The sequence below is a fragment of the Fukomys damarensis genome, unplaced genomic scaffold, assembly GCF_012274545.1.
Source record: "Fukomys damarensis isolate Sample0158 unplaced genomic scaffold, DMR_v1.0_HiC HiC_scaffold_39, whole genome shotgun sequence".
In the NCBI taxonomy this organism is placed as follows: Eukaryota; Metazoa; Chordata; class Mammalia; order Rodentia; family Bathyergidae; genus Fukomys; species Fukomys damarensis.
The window spans coordinates 54967212-54989145 of NW_022900951.1; the positions used below are offsets into that span (position 1 = coordinate 54967212).

The 21934-nt window shown below is 41.6% G+C and overlaps 3 protein-coding genes across 5 annotated transcripts in view; 2 read left to right on the top strand and 1 right to left on the bottom strand.

Annotated features, from left to right (window-relative positions):
• The window catches only part of Arr3 (arrestin 3), a 14621-nt gene extending 8629 nt beyond the window's left edge, over positions 1-5992 (top strand). The window contains 13 exon segments of the mRNA XM_010632218.1: positions 356-385; positions 387-424; positions 1034-1037; positions 1070-1115; positions 1118-1197; positions 1378-1449; positions 1713-1802; positions 2186-2316; positions 4199-4279; positions 4548-4571; positions 5054-5106; positions 5352-5361; positions 5893-5992. Coding sequence (XP_010630520.1) covers positions 356-385; positions 387-424; positions 1034-1037; positions 1070-1115; positions 1118-1197; positions 1378-1449; positions 1713-1802; positions 2186-2316; positions 4199-4279; positions 4548-4571; positions 5054-5106; positions 5352-5361; positions 5893-5992 — 759 coding nt within the window.
• A 5090-nt stretch (positions 5993-11082) lies between these two features.
• Pdzd11 (PDZ domain containing 11) lies at positions 11083-14147 on the bottom strand. 3 transcript variants are annotated; one of them, XM_010632166.2, is made up of 7 exons: positions 14005-14147; positions 13285-13384; positions 12768-12851; positions 12505-12561; positions 12148-12246; positions 11849-11909; positions 11083-11596 (listed from the first exon to the last, which is right to left on the bottom strand). In XM_010632166.2, the coding sequence occupies exons 2-7, from the start codon at positions 13369-13371 to the stop codon at positions 11562-11564; spliced, it is 423 nt and encodes a 140-aa protein (XP_010630468.1). In that variant the 5' UTR covers positions 13372-13384; positions 14005-14147; the 3' UTR covers positions 11083-11561. The 3 variants fall into 3 exon arrangements, with proteins under 3 accessions (XP_010630468.1, XP_010630467.1, XP_010630466.1); XM_010632165.2 differs by having other exon boundaries at positions 14002-14147; XM_010632164.3 differs by having other exon boundaries at positions 14021-14143.
• A 105-nt stretch (positions 14148-14252) lies between these two features.
• The window catches only part of Kif4a (kinesin family member 4A), a 119139-nt gene continuing 111457 nt past the window's right edge, over positions 14253-21934 (top strand). The window contains exons 1-5 of the mRNA XM_010632162.2: positions 14253-14336; positions 14608-14748; positions 14859-14973; positions 17617-17807; positions 19731-19823. Coding sequence (XP_010630464.1) covers positions 14629-14748; positions 14859-14973; positions 17617-17807; positions 19731-19823 — 519 coding nt within the window. The 5' untranslated portion in view covers positions 14253-14336; positions 14608-14628. The remainder of the gene's footprint in view (positions 14337-14607; positions 14749-14858; positions 14974-17616; positions 17808-19730; positions 19824-21934) is intronic.

Here is a 21934-nt window from a genome sequence, read left to right on the forward strand (position 1 = left end):
AAAAAAAAAAAAAAAAAAAAAGAGGTAGGAAGGGACTGGAGTCCCAATGAATATCCCCTTAGAGAGTACAAAGTTCCTCCAACCAGGACCAACCTCTTAAATGTTCCACCATATCCAAATACAGCCACAGGCCATCAAGCAACCCTTTGACACATGGGCTTTTGGGGGTCATTTTATATCCAATCTATTGCAGAGGGGCAGACAGGTAGTACCAGGGAAGTAGAACAGGGGTGCAGGTGGACAAGACTAGAGAAGTAGACAGCTAAGGGATGGGGCCAGGCATTTTATTATAGGCTCACAGAGAAGGGAGGAACAGCATTGCAGATGAGTTCTCTTTGCCCTATCCTCTTTACAGGCTTGTGGGGTTGACTTTGAAGTGAAGAGTTTTCTGTGCTGAAAACCTGGAGGAGAAAATCTCTAAGAAGTATTCTTGGTCTTCTCCCAAAACCCCATCTTTAGCTCCTGCCAAGTACCAGATCCTGTTCTTCTGACAAAAACAGGCCTACTTTTGACCTCTATTACACCATACCCATTAGTTTGGATACCCAGTTCTGAGTCTTCTTTTACTGCTCTTCTTCACCCTAGGGAAGAAGTCAGCAAACTTATGTAAAGGGCTGAAAGAGAAATAATTAGGTCTTGAGAGTTACACAGTTTCAGTCGCAAGACTCATCTCTGCCATTGTAGAACAAAGCTGCCACTAATTCTACATAAATAAAATGTGGCTATGTTCCAATAAAATCTTATTTATAGATCCTGAAATTTGAATTTTATATAATATCCACGTGTTGTGGAATATTGTTCTTCGATTTATTTCAACCATTCACAAATGTAATAACCATTCCTAGCTCACAAGCCATATAAAAACAAGTAGCAGGCCAGATTAGGCCTGTGGACTATATTTTCTAACCCTTGGTCTACATACCTACATTGAGAATTCCTACAGGAGTTCTCTGAGGGAGCCTTTCTCCTATCCCATACTCAAGCAAAGACTGGGCTATGGGAGTAGCATGAGGAGCTCTGTGGTTCCAAAAAGTGATGTTCCGGCTAACTTCCTGGTCCCTACTCAGAGACTGTGAGGCTGGTTGTCCAGAAAGTACAGTTTGCACCCTTGGAGCCTTGGGCCCCTATGCCCAGACCATCCACCGCTTCCTTCTGTCAGCTCAGCCCCTACAACTCCCTGGATGGACAGGGAGGTTAGTGACCATACTTTCTGCCTCTGACCTGGAATCAATATGATACCCTTTCTTCACCAATTTCCTCTTTGAGTAGGCAAAGATGAGAGCCAGGACAGCAATAATGTTCAGGAAACAGGAATTCTAGGTCTTGATCTGAACATTCTTCCTTCAACCTTGGGATAGGCTTCTCCTCCTGCTTCAGGTTCACTACCATGGAGAACCCATTTCTGTCAGTGTTTCTATCAACAACTGCACCAACAAAGTCATCAAAAAATCAAGATTTCAAGTGAGCTTCATTTCTTGCAGCCCCATATCTGGCCCGCAAATCACAGATAGGTTTCTTTCTAGTACTCTGCTCCACTTACCTGTCTGTATTAATCTTGGTTTTCCCTCCAATGCAAGCTTTTTCAAATATATACCTTTGTCACTGAGCACATACTACTGAATTATGTATGGGTACCCATGTATAAGATAGCATCTGTGAACAGTGAGCAGGGTTCTGAAGGATGACTCACTGATTATAGTCGTTTGCTTTTCCTGGCTTGTTCAGTTGACCACATCACAGACGTTGTCCTCTACTCACTAGACAAGTACACCAAGACTGTGTTCATTCAGGAATTCACGTGAGCTGATGCTGAGGATGGGGACAAAGCTAAGGGTTGGGATGGTAGGAAGAGGGCTAAGACACAGAAAAGGGGGTTGGGGAAAGAAGGGATGCAGGAATGAGGAAGGTCAAGGTGAGCGCTAAAATGTAGAAAGTGAAGGATTTTAGGACTAGAGGGAGGGGAACTAACTTTCCCTGAGGAGGACCATCAGCATTCTAAGAGAGGGTAGAAGGCATAAGGATTCCCCACCAGAGCTAATCCTCTTACTCTTCCTAGTTAGATATATCACTTCTCTTAGATAATCCAGTAGCATTTTGGGATTGTGTAAGATACTTCTGAAAGTGAAGGTATACTTTTTTGGCAAACTTAGCCTAACTTCTTCTCTTGTTCTCCTTTCAAATGGAGACTATAGCTGCTAACTACAATTTCTCTCAGAGCTTTGCACTCACCCCACTCCTGGCCAACTGTCAGAAACAAGGCCTGGCACTGGATGGCAAACTCAAGCATGAAGATACCCATCTGGCCTCTAGCACAATGTAAGATCAAATGTAACTTCCAACCTCCATTTCTTACCTATAACTCGTTCCATATACTATATAGTTTCATCTTCAGTGAAGCCTACTCACTTTTTAAATGTCTCTTGGCCAATGTTCAGACCCCTTCCAAGCCTGAGAGCCAACAACAAGCTAAATAATGCCCATGGGACCAATGGTACACTTTGGCCACAGGCAGCAAGAAAGGAAAATATGGAGGATAAACTCTTTATGTATAATTCACAGTTCACAGAGGCCTTACATATGTGGTATATTGTCTTCATCAGAATCCCATTAAAGTAGGCTGGACAGATGCTCTTATTCCATTTTACACTTAGGGACCCTGGGGCTCAGAGAAGGAACTTGTCCAAGGTTGTACAAATAACAGAGGTAGACAGCATTCTTTTACATGTCATCTGGCTCTAAACACTCTGATCGCTACAGCAGCTATTCTCCAGAGACTATAGAGTGAAAGATTAGGGAATGAGAAATGTAGGAAAAAGAGGATAAAAGGGACAATGATATGAAGGAACTGGTAGAATTCTGTGATGTCTTTAATTTGGTCTTATGTCTTCAGAGGCCCTAGTGTTAAATGTGCCACCCACCAAAAGCCATCGGTCAACTGAAAAGCATAAATTCCATGACCTCACCCTATGCCTTATCAACCGATAGATATAGACTGTTATTGCTAGAAATACCTTTAGAAATCATGCGAATAGCATTATTTTACAGAGAGGGTATCAGCTGCCCAGAGCAATAAATAGACTTTCCCACAATCATATAGCTTGCAGTATCTTATTTTTCCATCAGCAGATTTTTATTGATCACCTATTTTTTTTTTTTTTTTGGTACCAGGGTCCTTATGCTTACAAGGCAGGCACTGGTTGATCACCTATTAAATGGCCATTCCTATGCTAAGCAATGTGTAGGATACGAAACAATGTTTAAGATCCTCTCTGCCTTTAGTCAATGTATGGGCTAGATAAAGAACAAATAATAAAAGTGCAATCTAATAGTTTAATGTTAGTGCATGTAGCTCAGATTATGAGACCAACAGAAGTTAGAAGAAGCCAACTTTATAATTGGCAAAGGCTTTCCAGAAGAGGTAGAATGAACTAGATCTTCAGAATGTGCAAGCTCTGAATATCAGCAGAAGAAAAAATGAACATGCCAGACTGGGGACATAGCATGGACCCGGGCTAGAGGGTGATAATCCATAGGACATTTTCAGACCATAGAAGGAGGACAGGTCTGTTGTATCCCAGGTGATATGGGAGTTAGGGCAGAGAAGGTTAGACAAAAGTAGATGAGGACAGATTGTTTGGGTCTTGAAAGTTAAGCAGAATAGTTTTATTCAATAGGGTAGAATCTTAAAAAAAGAATAATATGGTAAAACTGAATTTTAGGAAGAGAACTGTAGTCCCAATAGGTAGGAGAGATTACAGGCTGGTAGATCTTCTGAGAGAAGATATAAAGTAATAGGCTGTTTCTTTGGTGTGAAAAACTAAAAGTGTAAATAAGGTTTGAATTGTATAAGTGATAATGTGAAATAGGGAGAAAAGGGCTAAAGAAGTAGAAGTGGGAAGGGTAGGGAAAAGAAAAAATACAAGAAATGGAAACAAAGTCTTTGTAAATAGGGAAGGATGGAGGGGGTGAGGTGAGGGCAGGGGTATGGGGAAAATATAAAAGCCAAGACATCATGTAAAAGGTACAAAATCCCAATGAAGAGTGTAACTGTACTGTATACCTAAAAAGTACCAATAAACTTAATGAAAAAAAAAAAGTAATAGGCTGTGGCGGTGGGAGTGCACAGGAAGGAAGTAGAGGACTAAATGAATGACTTCTCCCATCCCAAACATACAAAAATGGATACTATAATTGCTAGTCTTCGACCTGGAATGAACAAGGAGCTGCTGGGGATCCTGGTGTCCTACAAAGTCAGAGTCAACCTGATGGTGTCTGGAGAGTGAGGGTTCAAAGTCTGTCTGGGCAGGGGCTGGGGAGCCAAGCATTTTGTATTGCTTTTTTACCCCACTCGAACTGACCCAGTCAAGCTGTTCCCCTTCTCCCAGACTAAGTTCCCAAATGTGTGAGCTCAATGAGCAAGTCACCTTCCTTCCAGAAACCCATTCTGTGACTAAGTTGGCCTTATTCATGATCCTTCATCTCCCAGTAAAACTAGGTTGCCTCTTCCCCATTTTCACCCCTAATATGGGGTGCTAGTCTATCCACAGCATCCTAAGAGATCTGATAGCCAGGTGAGAGACAATGGGGCGAGAAGATGGACAGAATGGGGAGGATGAGGGGATAAGGAAACCAAAAGAGTGACTAGTCAAGCATCATATGGTGGCATACACCTGTAATCTCATCTACTAGGGAGGCTGAGGCAGGAGGATCAAACATGTGAGGCCTACTAGAAAAACTTATCAAGACTCTATCTCAAAGTGGGAGGGGGAATGTAGCTCATTGGTGGAGTGCTTGCCCGGCATGTGTAAAGTACTAGGTTCAATCTCCAGTACCACAGAAGTGGGGGAGGGGTTGGGATATTACTCAGTGGAAGAACACTTGCCTAGAATGAACAAAGTCCTGAGTTTGATCCTCAGTATCACAAACATAAATTAATTCAAAACAGCGGTTGGGAAGAGTCTGCAGGCATCCTACAACTGGAAAATTAAGGGAGAATGTTTCCGTGACTGGGCTTGTAGTGATGTCAGTAAATCCACCTTGGGAATCCTTGCAGTGATGTTGGTGTTGAGCTGCCCCTGATCCTGATCCACCCAAAGCCATCTCACCGTGAGTGACCAGGCGGGGCCCACAGGACTGGTTGTGTCCAGGTTTGGGGGCCGAGAGGTTCTGATCTTATTTCTTAGCAGTTTGGGTAGAGATGCAATGTCAATGAGCAGGTTGGGTGTCTGTGTTTTGTGGGAGGCGAAGGACTTGAAAGGGAGGGAAAAGAGTAAAAACATTTCTTCAGAGGACTGAAGAGTCCCTTATCAGCTTCAGCTCCATTTCTTCCTCCCTCCCCATGCCTGCTGCAGAAGCGGCTAGGTAAGGGAATATGAGGCTTGGGAGCCTCACTGCTACCCTCCATTTTATGACCACGGAAATGTAAAGGCTTCCCCATGGCGTTGCTTTCAATACATGTGCAGTGGAAACATATAGTTTGGCTTCCTGTCACAACCGAGTGCTTTTCCTGTGCTGTCCTTTCCCTTTCTACACTTCCCGCCCTCTACCCCCTGCTCTTGTGGGAATTGTCCTTCCCCCTCATACGTTCTATTTCCCTTTTCCCTTCTGCCTGTTCACTTGCCCTCATTTTCTTCTTCCATTCTCCCATTCCCTGCTTCCGCGACCCCCTCTGTTCTTACTTCTTTTCTAACACTCCTAGGGGACTTTTGTTTTGGGAGAGTGGTGAGGGAACAAAAAGACTGAAGCCATTGTGGTCAGTGGAGGGGAGGCGCTACTGAGAGGGGGCTCTGGAACTGAGAAGCAGAGGCCGGATCTCTTCTTCTCTGGGGTCAGGAAAGGGTAGTGAACGCCGCTCCTAACACTCCACCCGCCCCCAGTCTCCTCTGCTGAAAGCTCTGAGGACACAGTCATCGAGGATTTTACCAAGCAGGAGCAAGGCGGCCGCGCCGAGACGCAGCAGGCTCTGGCGGCGGAGGGAGATGAGGAGAATTGAGCGCCTAGATCTGACGCCCCTCTAGGTGGAAGCCCCACCCTAACGCTCTAATAAATTCTTTTGTCCAGACGTGCCTGCCGCTCTCCTTGTATTTCCATCTCGTGAAGAGTACTGAGAATGATCCTTCCCTTGCACCTCCCCTGTCCCTACTCCCGTGATTGTTTTATTCTTAGCATGTACTTTTCCCGTGTGGCCTCAGACTTCTCTCTGGCAGTGTCACCTGCCTTCCCCTCGTGGACCCTTCAGTTTTCTCTCTGAATGTGGCCATCCCCATCCCCACCCCATCATCCTACTCCTCAGATCACCCTACTGTCCCCACTGCCCCGAGGACCAGAGTAGGTTGTGGCGCTGCAAGAGCCAGGGTAGTAAACTGAGAGGGCGGGGCCACGCCTAGGCCTGGGTCCCACCCTCATTGCGAGTGGGGAGACAGCAGGTGGCCCAAGGGCCAAAGGTGGGAAGCCAGTTTCGCTCCCCACCCCCACCCAGGCTGCAATGAATGCTTTTGGACCCTGTGAGACCGGGAGCAGAGTGAAATCCGAGGTTGTGGCCTGGAGACAGACATGAAATACAAACACCAGGCTCTGTGCCAATCCAAATCGATATTCTGGGAGAGCACAGCAGCCAATGATGGTCTAGGTTGGGCTTTGGCGATGGGAAGGTTGAATGGTATGAAGTGGGGTGGGTGCTTTTCCTGGATATGGAGTTCCTCCTCTTTGGGAGTTTGGAGTGTGTGTGTGGAGGAAGGGGTTCATGGAGATTAATGGGGAGAAAGGCCAATAATTGGCCTACTTAGCTCCCTCTTGTACAATGCCCAAGACATCCATCCTCATCTGCTTCATGAAGGACAGACAGATTGGACTGTGCCTGTCAGGCAAGCCCACCACCAGTTACCCAACAGTTTTGCTGCTTTCCTTGGCCAACTCACTTGGGGCGCTCTTCCTCAGAGCTATCCATTGGAAGTGCTGGGAAGTTGAGCCAGGACAACCTCCTAAAGGGGAATTCTCTACTTCTGGTTCTAAGACTGCTGGGTATTGGGAATAGAGAGAGAATTGTGGAAAATATGACTCTGTCACAGGCAGCTATGGGAATTAACTTCCTAAGACCGTGCACTTAGAGGACCCCAAAGTGTAAAAAGTTCATACCTTTAATTCTATTCCTCAACCCCCTCAGCTCATTCTTGACAGGTTAGCACTTTCCCAGATTAGCCTCCCCCAAATTACCAAACCCTGTGATGATTCTTATTCTTTCTGCCCTTACTTACTGGCAACTGTAACATTAAGATGGTGTGAATCCTTAAATCTGCTGTTCTGCAGGGTGTTTCCTTAATCACAATAGTATCTTGGGATTGCCTAACCTGTCCTAGAACTGTAGGCCACTTGATTTGAGGCAACAGCAGCCCCTCTTCAGACATCCAGTCTCCTTGACTTAGATTCTAGTTGTTTTGTGGTACTAGAGTGAACCTAGGGCCTTTGCACTAAGCTACATCCCCAGATCTTTTTTTTTTTAAGACCCAGTCTCATTAAGTAGGTCAGGCTAAGCTTGAACTTGTGATCTTCCTGTCAGCCTCCAAAAGTGCTGGGATTCCAGCTACGCAGCATCCAGTGCTGGAATTAAAGAGCTAGCTTCTAGCTCTTAAAAAGCTAGTTTCTTTTGTATTTTTCCCATCTTCCTCTTAAATATTTGTTTTATACTGCAGTTATGGGACATGGCTGGCCAGGAATGCTTTTGCAGCCCAATTCTTTTTTTTCTCATTGAGTTTATTGGTATATTTTACGCATACAGTACAGTTACATTCATTATTGGGATCTTGTACCTCTACATGACAGGTCTTGGTTCTCACTTTTTTCCCCGTCCCTGTCCTCCCTTCACCCCCTCCTCCGGCCATTTACAAACACTTTATTTCCATTTTTTCATTTTCTATTTTTTTCTTTTCCTTTATTACCTTTCCCCTACCCTTCCCACTTTCTTGCAGCCCAATTCTACAGCTTCATCTGTAGTCTAGCTGCATTTGCAATTCAACTATGGCAGTGGTTGTCCATGGTAACACAAGTGAGTTATAGATTTTATTTGACAAAAAGGTTATGAAGGAAGCAATAGGGAAGTTGATAAGACTAATAGAGAAAGGACAGATACATTATTCTCTCCAAACTTCTAAGTGTTTCGACTCTGCAGCATATTTTCTCACAGAAATCATTTCTTTCAAGGAGATAGGTAAGTGGGTAGCTGTATGGTAGGAAAGACGCTACAATGTTGTCATTATGTTACTGGGTAAGGAGACTGATCTGAACAGAAGGTGAGTGTAAGCACGATTTCTTCTGATACACCTCAAATTCAGTCTGTAGGGAAGGTCCACTAATGCTGCTTACTTGGAGAGGAGCTATCAGTATCAGAGAGCAGAAGAGCCATGAGTTTAATGCTTCAAGGGTTCCTGGCCGTAGGGAAGCATCATTACACTTCACAAGGTTCTACCCTTTCTTATCTGCTAATTCTAGGTTACCACTTTCTGGGCCCTTCCATTGCTTCTCATTTGTCCAGACAAATCTGCAGAACTACCTTCTGCTTAACTGATGATGGACAAGGCTCTGAATAATGTTTATGTTATTGGCTGAAAAGACTGTGCTGAGAAGGAAAGCCACTCATTAAAGGCTTAAAAGCAAGTGGAGAGAGGCCAGGGATTTAGCTCAGTGGTTCCTACTATAACTTGTAACCAACCAAAAAGGAACGTTTGCCTTAAAGTAATCATGATATTGGTGTTCTGTTGGATTTATTTTTCATACTTCTGATAGACTTTTCACATCAATAATAGCACATTTTCAGGAAGTGATAGATTAAGTTTATAAATAATTCTGGGCCAGGGATTTAGCTCAGTGGTTGCTGCATCTGCCTCACAAGCACAAGGGCCTGAGTTGGATCCCTGGTACAAAAAAAAAAAAAAAAAAGCAAATGGAGAGTACATTGTCTTTTCCAGAGGAACATCACTGGTTTTCTAAAAATCAGGATGTGAAATAAAGAAATTTTTCTTAAAAAAAAAAAAAGAGCATAGGAGACATCAATGTTTACTGAGACAAGAACCCAAACTGGTTACAAGGTAAAAAAACATAATATTCATTTCCTTTTATATTTCCATTGTACTGTCTCTACTACCCACCACCTCTTTCTTTTGGATAATCTTCCCACCATGTACCACAAAAGTCTGAAATTAGCCTGAAATTTTTTTATATTTGCTTGTCACCATTCACATACGCATAGCTATCTGTGGTACATGGTTTCTGCTCTTTTTTCCAGAAGTAATTTCACCTCTGGTGCAAGAAGTGTGTGTCCTTCTTTCCAGCTTTGCTGGGGTAGGGAACACACAAGCAGAGAAGGCAAACTGCCTTTGCTGAGTTGACGGCCAGCCTTTTTTTGCTTCAGTAGAACTTAAGGGATAAAGGGACTAACTTAGCCCAAAGTAGCTCCCTGGTTTGCCTTTAGGTGAAGGGGATCAGTTAGAATTCCTCATGCTTTTGCTAGAAATTGTCCTTGGGAGTTGAACTGACTGTAGTTACCTTATTCTATTACCTTTCTTAACATATACTTCAGAGGTTAACATCTTTATGTGGGGCCTTTTAAATACTCAGGCATCAAAACTATTGTTCCTATCAATAGCTTGGGCCATCTCTGCCTAATCTGGTAGATTTATATCATTTGGACTTTCCTTACTAGCCTTATCTCCTCTCAGGTATAGATAGGGTGTTTACATAATTGGCTACTTAGCCTCCTCGAGCTCCAAGGTGTAGAGTAAACGGAACCCCTGAAAGTGCTACCATTTTTTTAGACTGCATCCCACAGGTTCTTGCAGTGCCTGGGAATTCTACCCTTTCTTCTCAAACAGTTGAAAGACATCTATAGGAAGTACAGTTCTACAGTAGCTGGGATAATCTCAAAGGCCAATACAATTCATTCTCCACCGTTTCCTTACATTCACCCTCAATAAATAAGTGCTCCATTAGCCTCAGCCTGTTATGCTTACACTCTCCTCACACTGTATCTGTACTCCCACAATGGAATTACCTAATGCTAATGCCCCAACACAGAATCATTCCAAATACCTCAAAGTGACATCCTTCTCCCTCTTTTCTTTTAATCATAGCAAGTGCCTTGGAACTCAACATGGCCACCTCAGCCTATATACTTTTTTTTTTTCAGCTTTGAGTTTATTGGTACATTTAGGGATACAGTACAGTTACATACTTTTGAGGGAGTACCTAAACCTCTTTTTTTTTCTTACATGGCCACTAGGGGTCAGCAGAGCAAACAGAGCCAGCATAGAATAAAAGATTTCCCAAGAAGCAGAGAGGGAAATTTACCTCCAGCTCTGTTGACAGGGGACAGTGCCCACCTAGCACTGGTACCGAGCCTCTAGGAGTACTTTAGTAGAGATGGGGTAGGATATATGGGAAGAGACAGTTTCCTTATAGAGATATATCTGTATTTTGAACAGTGTTTCCCAGTGTTCAAAAAGACTTACCTTGCTTATTTAAAAAAAAGTCAGATTTCCATGTTCTGTCTTAGACCAACAGAATCACTCTCCAGGAGAATAAATTATAAACATTCTTAAATTATTTTACATTCTTTAGGCTCCACAGGATCTTTTTGAGGCAAATTTGAAGCTTTCATCACAGGGCACTCCATTTCTACTGCTAACAATATATCGGCAACTAGATATCTAACAACAGGGCAGAAAGTTCTTTTGGGTCAGGGTGGGGGAAAAAAAAGAGCAAAGTTGGTAGTCAATCTACAAGTTAGAAATTGGACACAATTTCTTACTGCCGCCTCTGAAAGAAGTGTGTCTAACCCTTAAGTTCCAGATCAAAGAACCTAGCAATGAAGAATTATATTAATTCTGTCCCCTGCAGAAAACATCCAAAACTCCTAGGGGAAGGGTTATTATTTTTCCAGTACCCTTCACCCTATGCCATTCTTTGGTTACACTGTAGCTAAGGTTCTGTGGCCTCTCCAATGTTCTGGCCAGGCTAGATGTTTGTTTCTTCCACTGATTTCTCTGTTTAGAAGAGCTTCTTGTCTCAAGAGCATTTTATGTCCAATCGATATCATTCAAAAGTCATATTTATTCTGTATTTTAACTTTTGAGGGGAGAGGATGGAGAACAGGCAAATAGTGTTTCATTGGAGTCCCCAAAGTGAATATAAGACTTGTAGTAGTAAAAGGATGGGATGAGATGGCCAAGACAATCAGATAGAAGATTCTTTTTCCTACTGATTTCTATAATCAAAATGTTAACCTGTGTAAGCACCTAGCCTATGGCATCCAGTAAATGTGTTACCTTTTCTAGCTGGGTTCTCTACAGGCTAGGCTTATCCTACACTTGGCAACCTTCTTTCAGGGAATGAAGCTCATCCAGAAAACCAGGGAACTAAACATACAATACAGTTTGGGTAATGCAGTTGGCTATATGTCTCTGCATCCTTCCCACCCAATGTGTCAGGAAGGGGCTGAGGAAACAATTTCCCAAGTGGCTTCCCTAGGGCCCAGCCAGCTTGTGCTGCAACTGTCTAGTGGGCTGCAATTCTTAGTGCACAGTCCTCTCTTTTTGGCGATGATAATCTGGGGAAAAGAAAAAAAGAGAAGGAATTGAACAGGTTATTATCAAGCCTGAGATCCCAATTTCCCATTCCCAACTTGTGCAGCTTCTAGTCATCAGTAGTAATTTAAAGGGTCTCTGGGGCCGGGGATTTAGCTTGGTGGTTCTGCCACCTGCCTTGCAAGCACAAGGACCCGAGTTCGATCCCCAGTACCAAACAAACAAAGTGTCCCCTGCATAGGGCCCTGCCAAATAAAAAATAAAGTGGCACTTACTGTAGGGAAAGAAGCGCACACGCATGCTGATTTCACGGGCTGTCTTCAGGATCTCAACAGCCTGGAAGAAACATAGCAGCATGTACAAATGAGATGTAACCCACAGCAGAATACAACAGAAGGAATGAGATTTGACATTCCAACCCTCTGGGTCACTAATAGCCACTTCCTTCTTGTTAATTTATCATGGAGAGATCCTTTTATATCAAATTACAGATTAGGCTAACCTTGTCCAACCTGTCTGACCCATCCTACTGGGATGGCTTCTTGTCTCACCACAGCCCAAGTGCTGTGCTCACCTTGCTGTGCTCAATGTCTTGGAAATCCACATCATTCACAGCCAGAACTTGGTCCCCTTCTTGAAGACCTGCTCGATGGGCATCAGAATCAGGAATCACCTGGGTGGGGTAATTTCAGAAGACCGTAGGTGAAGTTCAGTGCTATTCAAATATAAGGGGCTGTTTTTTCTGGGCCGATGCAGGAAGACACATGGCTTGCTTGCCAAATGCAAAATTTTGAATGAGAAAGGGGTGTTACCACGTATGCCTATTCTGAGTCTATCAACTCACTGTTCTCTAGGCTTTTGGGATAACAGGGTACTACAATTTAATAACAAAGGGAAGTAGCTACTCCTGTTGTATATCAGGCATACACACCTTGGAGATGAAGATGCCTAGCTGGGAAGCCTTTCCTCCTCGGATGTTAAATCCCAACTGTAAGACAAGAGAACAGAACTAGAGATCAAGATACACCGAAAACAAAAGCACAATGAGTAGCAGCATTTTACAATAGCTCAGGTTGTGTGTTCCTGAGGGAAATGACAATTTGCAGAAGTGGTGTTTCCAACCCATTCCATCAAACAGCTAAATTCTGGTATGGACAGATCTAGCCTGGAATTAGAGGTGCTCTAGAAGCTTACCTGAGCTCCAGGAGGCTTCTTCAGTGTGACAATTCGGGGAAGAAACTGGGTCAACTCATTGTTGTAGTCTGGATGGTATACTCTCTGCAAGGCAGCAACCCCAGAAATCTTACTACCAGTATTAGATGTCACACTTACCTTTTTCTGGAACACTAATACATCATCCCCAAATCAGGAAAAGATAAGGTCATAGACTTAAATTAGGTAGAATAAGTAACACTGTCCAAATAAGTAGGTGTCTACCATGAGGACATACTAGCAGCCCAGAAGCTCCCTACTTTTCACTTTTTGAAAGAATGAAATGTAGAATTCCAAAATTCACTGGTGTAAATGGACCCTCACAGAAGCCTTCTATAAGACATTCTCAATGTTCCCCGGTTGCTCAAAATTCATCTTCTGGGTCTTTTGGCTAAAACAAGGACTGAGATTCACTCTCCATTTAACTTTCTAACCTTGTCATGCCTCATCTCATACCCAGGGGAAAAATCCTTTTCTCAGGAATATAGATGGTTCCCACCTCATGAGGAGGAATCCATGCTGGGGGATTCTCATAGGCAGGCAGGAAAACCACTGGGTAGTCATCATAAGGAATCCTGCTGTCCATTTTGGACAAGAGCCTGGAAAGAAAGATAAATCGAAGTAAAAATGATTTAAAAGGGAAGGTAGTATACCAAGTTTCAGAAAGCAGTTCCATAGCATCCATGGCTGTCAGTCGACATTTAGGCACTAAGCTTGAAAAAGGAGCTGGGCATGGTAATGAACCATAATCCCAGCAGCACTCGGGAGGATGAAACTAGTCTGAGCAACTGAGAGCGACCCTGACGCAAAAATAAAAAAGGGTCGGGATGTAGCTCAGTAGTAAGGAGCCCCTGGGTTCAATCTCCAGCACGGGGTGGAGAGTGTAGATTAGTGGACAAAAGCGATGAGAATAAACCTATATATATATGGATGCAAAGCAACTTGTTAGAGTACCACTCTAAAAACATGATCTCATTTAATGCAAAAATCCTGCAGAACAGATGTTACCGTTTCTATCCTAGAGAACAGGAAAACAAGATCGTGCCTAAAAATATCTGCTTTCTAAATTTAAGGAAGTACTAACTCCAGCTATCCAAAATCACAATATAATCTCTAGGGGTAATTGGTAATGAAGGAGTCTCCACATCCGCTTTTCCTTAACCACTAAGCCACCTTTAGATCCTCCTCCTACGCTCTGCCTGAGTCCCGCGCTTACTACCGCGTAAACTTCTCACCACACCAGGAGCCAGGCCTCAGCAGCTCCAAAATACAGGGACCGCCACTTCAGCCTGGGAACCGGAACCGGATGCTGGCTACGTCAATAGGGACGGGGCAGTGCTGTGGCGAGGTTGCTCGCCCCTTCCTAATGCGTCATCCCGTAAGCGCCGACTAGCGTCCTGCGTCTGCGGGCTGTCTGCGCTTCGATTGGCTGGCGCCTCTGGGACTGATTTGAACCTTGGCGGTTAAAGCTCTGTTTGGGACCGGGCATTTGGAAACCTTGAAAGACCGGGGAAACACCGGGAAAGACCAGGGAAAGGGACGGTTAGTTTGGTGAGTTAAGGGGGCACACCTTAGCTCAGATTCTGCCTCTCCCGTACCGTGGGGCTTTGGGTTTTTTGGTCGCTGTTTCTGTTGGGTTTTTTTCTCTTCATTTCAGAAGCCACCTTACTCTTGAGAATGTCGGGCTGACAGGCCTATCTGTCGTGGCCAGATCAGAGAAAGTAACCTCAGGAGGTGGCGATCCCAGTGTGGAGGGCCTTCCTGCCCACAGCAAGATCCTTACCAAGATCCATAGCAAACCTTTTCCCCCTCCCCCTTGCAGAGACGGTGTTGCTCAAGGGTCATGAAGGAAGAAGTGAAAGGAATTCCTGTGAGAGTGGCACTACGTTGTCGCCCTCTAGTCCCTAAAGAGATCAGCGAGGGCTGCCAGATGTGCCTTTCCTTCGTGCCCGGCGAGCCTCAGGTGCGTAGCAGAGTCCAGGACTTTTTCTCTGAATAGCTGGGACTGGTTAGCAGTGAGGGTCGTGGTCTAGCCATTTTTTCCCCTAATGCCTAGTCCCTTGTCTTCTGCAGGTGGTGGTCGGTAATGACAAATCTTTTACATATGATTTTGTGTTTGACCCCTCTACTGAGCAGGAAGAAGTCTTTAATACAGCGGTAGCACCACTTATAAAAGGCATATTTAAAGGTGAGGCTATCTAATTTGCCCACGTTTCTTGAGCATGTACTTGGTGCCAGGCACAGTACTTGGGTTCTACAAATTTGGGGATGAGTGAAACATGATTCTTGCCTTCAAAAAGCCCAAAGCTAGCTGGGCATGGTGGCACAAACCTAACCTCAGCAGGAGGATCACTGAAAGTTTGAGGCCAGCCCGGGCTACATAGTGAGTTCATAGCCAGCCTAAACTACACAGTGAGACCCAGTTTTAAAAAAAGCTAAACCAAATCAAAACAAAACAAACCCAAAAAGTCCACAGCCTAATAACAGTTGTGAAAGCTAATAACATTTGTGAAAGTCTCTGTAACCTTGAAGCTGGTTTCATACTGCATTTGCTTTCTGAGGTTCTGGTTACCTTTGACTTGTACATATTTTTCTTTGTCCTGGAATCTCATTAGAGTATAAGCTCTTTGATGGGTGCTGATGGTGATCAGTGTGCTAAGCTGCTTGAGTTCCAGGCCTCCGTATTCATTCTGTGTTATTCACTCAGGGATAAGTAATGTGGCTTTCAGAACCTGAAAGAGTTCAAAGTCCAGGGAGTAGGAAGAGTGGTAGATGATACATAAATAATTTGGAATGCATAAAAGTTTTAGTTTGTTGCACCATATATTATTGAAAAAACGATTTTAAAAGTTATAAATATACAATAGAGTCAGTCAGTCCTGCTGTACAAGTAGCAGTTTTCATGCAAAGTGGTGTGAAAAACAAAAGGACATTGACTCTGTTTGGGGGATTTGGGATGAATGTCACAGAAAGGGGAACCTTTGAGATTGGTCTTGAGTGATGAAAATTCTTTTAGGTGGAGAATGGGATTTCCTACAGCCCCTGAATACTATGACCAGTTAGGCTTAAATGTTGAATACCATAGCAGTAGATATTAGCCTGAGAGATGTCTAATTGTTATCCTAGCACAGTGGTTATTCAAAATTCAAAACAAGGGAACAGAAAAAACTATGAGAAAATGAAAAAATGGAAATAAAGTGTTTGTAAATGGGGAAGGGAGGAGGGGGTGAAGGTAGGGCAGGGTCAAGGGGAAAAAATGAGAACCAAGACCTGTCATGTAAAGGTACAAGATCCCAATGATGAATGTAACTGTACTGTATACCTAAAATGTACCAATAAACTCAATGAGAAAAAAAAAACAATTCAAAACATTCATTTAAAAGAAGTAGAATGATGGCATACTAATGCTTAAAGTTGAAAAATTCATCTGTACCTAATCTGGTGTAATTGTGAACTAGATCCTTTTGCTATAAAGGCCGTTATTGGAACAACTGACAAAACTGGAATGGGATTTGAGAATTAGATGGTAGCAAGTGGCTATGCAAATTTAATTGGTATGATGGTTGTGCTGGATGTCATGTTTACAATTTTAATAGTTACTACTTAATTAGTAAATTATAACAATTGAGGTTTAGGTTGAGATAAGCCCATTTGTTGTCAAATTGCTTCTTTTTAAAACCTTGCTACGGTTGTTAGCTGGGTTTATCTGCTTTTAATTTCAATCAAAACTTTTAATTGATAGGATGAAAGGAAAATGTTGAAGTAACTAGTAATCGGGGTTCTCTGATGAAATAAAATACGAACATTTTTAGTAGAACTACACTGAAACAGAAATAGACTAGGTCTTTCTGCAAACAGACTGATTACATTGGTGTAACAGAAACCATAGCCAGTGTTCAGTAGTGAATTCCATTTAATAACTTAAAAAACACAAACAGAAAAAAACAAAATATCACTTACTATACTAGGAGATAAACATCAAAATGTTAATAATGGATATCCTTTCGGTCTTTTCATATGCATTTACTTAAACTTAACAGCTTTAACTTGCTTTTTGTCAGTTGTCATGAGCATCTTTGAATAGATGATGCTTTATTAATACTCTATAAAAGTGAAGGATATATATCATGTTGAATCATACTTTGGTGATTTTTCTGAGAAGCCAGATAATGTGATTTGAGTACATTCTAAATTCAGATAGGGAGTAGATACTTTTATCAATAGTAAAAAACACTGTTGCTGCCTTTTCAAATGAAGACTCTTAATCAAAGAAAGACAAGCCAAAACGTCTTCTATTTATACAGCTTCTAAGATATTCTTTAAATTCCCACAATTTAGAATTGCTCAAGATAGGGGAGACAGAATTATAAACCTCTGAAAGGCTTTTCATTAGCTTGACTGCTTTCATTATTTTAATCGTATCTAAGTATTTGCCTTTGTAGCTTTCAAGGACTATTGGGAGGGCACAATCTGAGGCTGATACTCTTCTTTGCTTATTTTGAGTGGTGTGAAGTCCTGGCATCTGCAGAACTTTTCTTAGTGTCTGCTATTCCTGAGAATGTCTTAGCTGGGCGTAGTAACACATGCCTGTAATCCCAGCACTTCAGAGGCTGAGGCAGGAGTGTCGCTGTAAGTTCAGGCCAGCATGAGCTACATAGTGAGTTCAGAGTCAGCCTGAACTACATGAGACCCTGTCTCAAAAAAAGAAAAGAAATATCGGTCGTAAGGCTAAATCTCAATTTTATTACAAGTAATTGCTGAAGGAAATTGAGTATATTGATTGAATGAAGATGTTTGAGTGCTCCTATGCATATAACCTCTATTTTGCCAGGATATAATGCAACCGTCCTGGCCTATGGCCAGACTGGCTCTGGAAAAACTTATTCCATGGGAGGTGCATACACTGCAGAGCAAGAGAATGAACCAACAGTTGGAGTTATTCCTAGGGTAATACAATTGCTCTTCAAAGAAATTGATAAAAAGAGTGACTTTGAATTTACTCTGAAAGTATCTTACTTGGAGGTGAGTGATTTATCTTTAATTATTCTGAATTCAAAATTATCTTTGGATAGAAAAATAAATCCAAATTGGATTTTTCCTGGCATGATTCAGATTAGTAAATTGTTTTTTTAGTAAATTACATTTTAATAAATTGATAGAGAAAACCTATCAGCTCAGTTAGATCTGCCTCCCACTTTGTTCTTTTCTTATTAAGATAGCCCATTTAATCTGATTATTAGAGAAATTCAGATTGCCATATTAAAAATGATAAGAATTCTTTAATTCTAGTTTGGCCTCTATTACTGATTCCCTGTAGAGTGTGCAGAAAGTATTTGATTTTCTTTCACTATTTTGAGACTGAATGCACCTGCTTCATGAAGAATGTTATAAAAATCAGATGCAACACTGAGCTATGTAAGTGGCAATAGAATGTGTTTACTATGTGTCAGATACTGTTTTAGACACTTGGGTATATCACATACTCGAAAGATATCAGTAAGCAAAACAGATAAAACACCTGCCCCTTGTAGGGAAAGTGGGAAGGGTAGGGGAAAAGGGAATAAGGGAAAAGAAAAAAATATGAGAAAATGAAAAAATGGAAAAATGAAAAGATGGAAATAAAGTGGTTGTAAATGGGGAGGGGAGGAAGGGGTGAAGGAAGGGCAGGGACAAGGGGAAAAAATGAGAACCAAGACCTGTCATGTAGAGGTACAAGATCATAACAATGAATGTAACTGTACTGTATCCCTAAAATGTACCAATAAGCTCAATTAAAAAGAAAAAATGGAAGTAAAGTGTTTGTAAATGGGGAGGGGAGGAGGGGGTGAAGGAAGGACAGGGACAAGGGGAAAAAATAAGAACCAAGACCTGTCATGTAAAGGTACAAGATCCCAGTAATGAATGTAAATGTATTGTATACCTAGAATGTACCAATAAACTCATTAAAAAGAAAAAAAAAAACACCTGCCCTTATAGGAGTTTGCATTGTAGTGTATATCAGCATACAAGTAGATGGCCAATTATATCTAACTTCATGATACCAAAAAGACATTTAATTTAAGCATACAATTTTAAATTATATGTGAATACTTCCTCCTAAAGTTGAATCTCAGTATGAGGCATAAGAGATACAGAGTTAGAAGAAAGGGAGTTAGACATCACCTTCTTGAGCTTAGATTAACCCAGTTGTGACCAAGATAGTTGAATATAAAAATAACTTGGTGCCTACTGTATTAAACAATGGCATCAGCAATAATATCAATCAAATAATAGTGCTTGATATTTGTTAAATTTTGTTCTAAGTACGTATTCTGCCTGCTGTTGCTAGTTTTTCTTTTTGTTTACTTTACTCTCTACCTCCATCTTTTCCTCCCCCAAGGACCCATTGCTTACATTTTAACAAAGTATGTGAAGCTGATGCTGTTATGAAACTATCAAAGAGCTGAATTTGGGCATTCATGTAATTTTACATTTGTTTGCTATTTCTAAGAGACTATTGGGAGGGCAGTATCAGCTTTGGGGATATAGTTCAGTGGTAGAGCACTTACCTGTCGTGTGTGGGTTCTGAGTTCCATCCCTAGTACCCAAAAAGTAGATGGGGAGAAGGAAGAGGATACAGTTTCAATTTTCTTACAAGTAAATTTGTAGATTCATTTTTATAAAATATCAAATGGTTATGTATAAGGTTAAATTCCTTTTTTTGTGTGTGGTGCCAAGGATTGAACCCAAGGTCTGATGCATGCTAGGTAAGTGACCTACCACTGAACTACATCTTCAGCCCCTCAAAATCCTGTACTTATTCTAAAATACAATACATTCTTATTGTAAGCAAAATTTTAAATATAGAAGGTTGCAGTGTATTTTAAAAATTACCTATGATCCCACTACTCCAAGATTACCACTGTTAACATCTTGTTTTTGCCACTTTGTTTTCAACAATATCAGATTTACAACGAAGAAATTTTGGATCTTCTGTGCCCATCTCGAGAGAAATCCTGTCAAATCAATATCCGGGAGGATCCTAAGGAAGGCATAAAGGTATGTTTGTCTTTCATTTGATATTATTAAAAATGTTGGCAACTACTAAAATTCATATCCCTTTTCTTTGCCACTGTGGTTTTAAATGACTGCTAATATCTTAGTCCTTCAGGTTTTATTGTGTTCCTAATTCTTTTTGTTGATCTAGAATTCCTAGGTGAGAGATCTTATGGGGAGAAGGTAGGGTAGATTCATTATTTGATCACGTTCCTATTGCTCCCTGAAAGAATGCTAATGTCAATAAAACTTTATTAATTATTTACAGAGTGGGCTGGGGATTTCGCTCAGTGATTCTGCTGCCCGCCTCTCAAGTGCAAGGACCTGAGTTCAATTCTCCAGTGCCAGAAAAAAAATATTTACAGAGTTATGAGGCTGAGCTGTCTAGTGTGGTAACCACTAGCTGCAAGTAGCTATTTAAATTTAATAAAAATTGAATAAAATTTAAAATTCAGTTCATCATATACACTAATCACATATCCCTTGGTATGTATGGTTTATATTACCATACTGAATAGCACAGATACACAGAACATATCCATGATCATTGAAAATTCTGTTTTCCAGTATTGTAATAGGGTGCTATTAGAATATGAAAATTTAAGTATGAAGTTTTAAAATTTGTAATACCATAAGAAGAAGAGTTCATTTCAGAGTCTCTGGTATAGATACAGGATGGGGGAAGCAGATTGAGTATACAGGAGTGAGAGAATCAGGCTAGAAATAAAAATAGGTACTACAGACTTGGGAAAATGTGGAGAAATAATGTCATAGCCATCTCGTTTCCCTCTTCTCTGCACAAAGAATAAACATTAGCTGCGCATGGTAGCACACATAGGAGGCTGAGGCAGGAGGACTGTCATGAAGCCAGCCTGGTCTACATACAGTAAGTCCCTGACTTATGAATATGTTCTGTTCTGGAAGAATGTTCATAATTCTAATTCATTCATAAGTCTGACAAAGTGAGTCTTATACTGTGTTTTCACTTTTGTTTCCATGGTTGCTGCTTTGTGTTTCCTAGCAGTCCCCTCCACATCACCTCTGCTTTTCCTCTTGCTTCTGGACACCCTGGGCTCTGACTGAGCCTTGTACTACTGTACACTAAGCACACAGCAGCACAGCTGTGACTGTGTCTGGCAGACACATGAGCTACTTCCATGATTTATTCACATCTACAAATGTTTGTAAGCCTAGGTCCATTTGTATCTGTGAAAGTTTGCAACTCAAATGTTCATAAGTCAAGAATTACTATAGTGAATTCAAGGCACCCTGAACTACATAGCAAGACCCTGTCTCAAATAAAACACAAAAGAAACATTGAAGGTTTGGAGTACAGGTAAGGGGCAGTTGCCTGTGCTCCTGAGGGTTTTTTTTGTTTGTTTGTTCTGTTTTCTCTTTGGGTCACTAATGCAAGTTTGAAGGATGAGGCCTGATAAGCTTGGAATACAGGAAGACTTTGCATAGTGGGGATAATAAACCTGGGCAAAATATATGCTATCATCAGAAAGAATGTTAGTAATGAGCCAGCTCTTGATCCAATTCTAAGATTTTTTATCCCATGCTAAATTACAAGAAGTAATTCCCAGCCATTGTTGGAGGTGCAATAGGCAATTCAAAAAAGCATGTGATCCTAGCCAGGTGTGGTGGCACACAACTGTAATCCCAGCACTCGGGGGACTGAGCAGGAGGTTCACTGTGAGTTCGAGACCAGCCTGGGTTACATAGTGAGTTCCAGGTCAGTCGCAACTACATAGTGAGACTGTGTCTCAGAAAACCAAAAAAAAAAAAAATGTGATCCTGGCAAAGATTAGAGTGTATAAAGACAAGTTTGTAAACATTTTTTCAGATGGGATAGATAGGATTTAAGTAAGTAGAGAAAAGAAGTAAGAGTATTCTTGTAGTAAGGAGTAGCTTCATCAGATTGTCCAAACCGTCTGTATTAGAGGATTTGGGCTGGACAGCAACAGGATATATGTTAGGATCAGATTATGAAACTAGGCTAAGGGCTTAGTTTTTGAAATAAGGAAAAAAGAAAGTAACAGCACATAGAATAGAAAGTAATGGAACACCATTGGAATTATTGAATACTTCTGAATGGAAGGTTGCTATGGCTA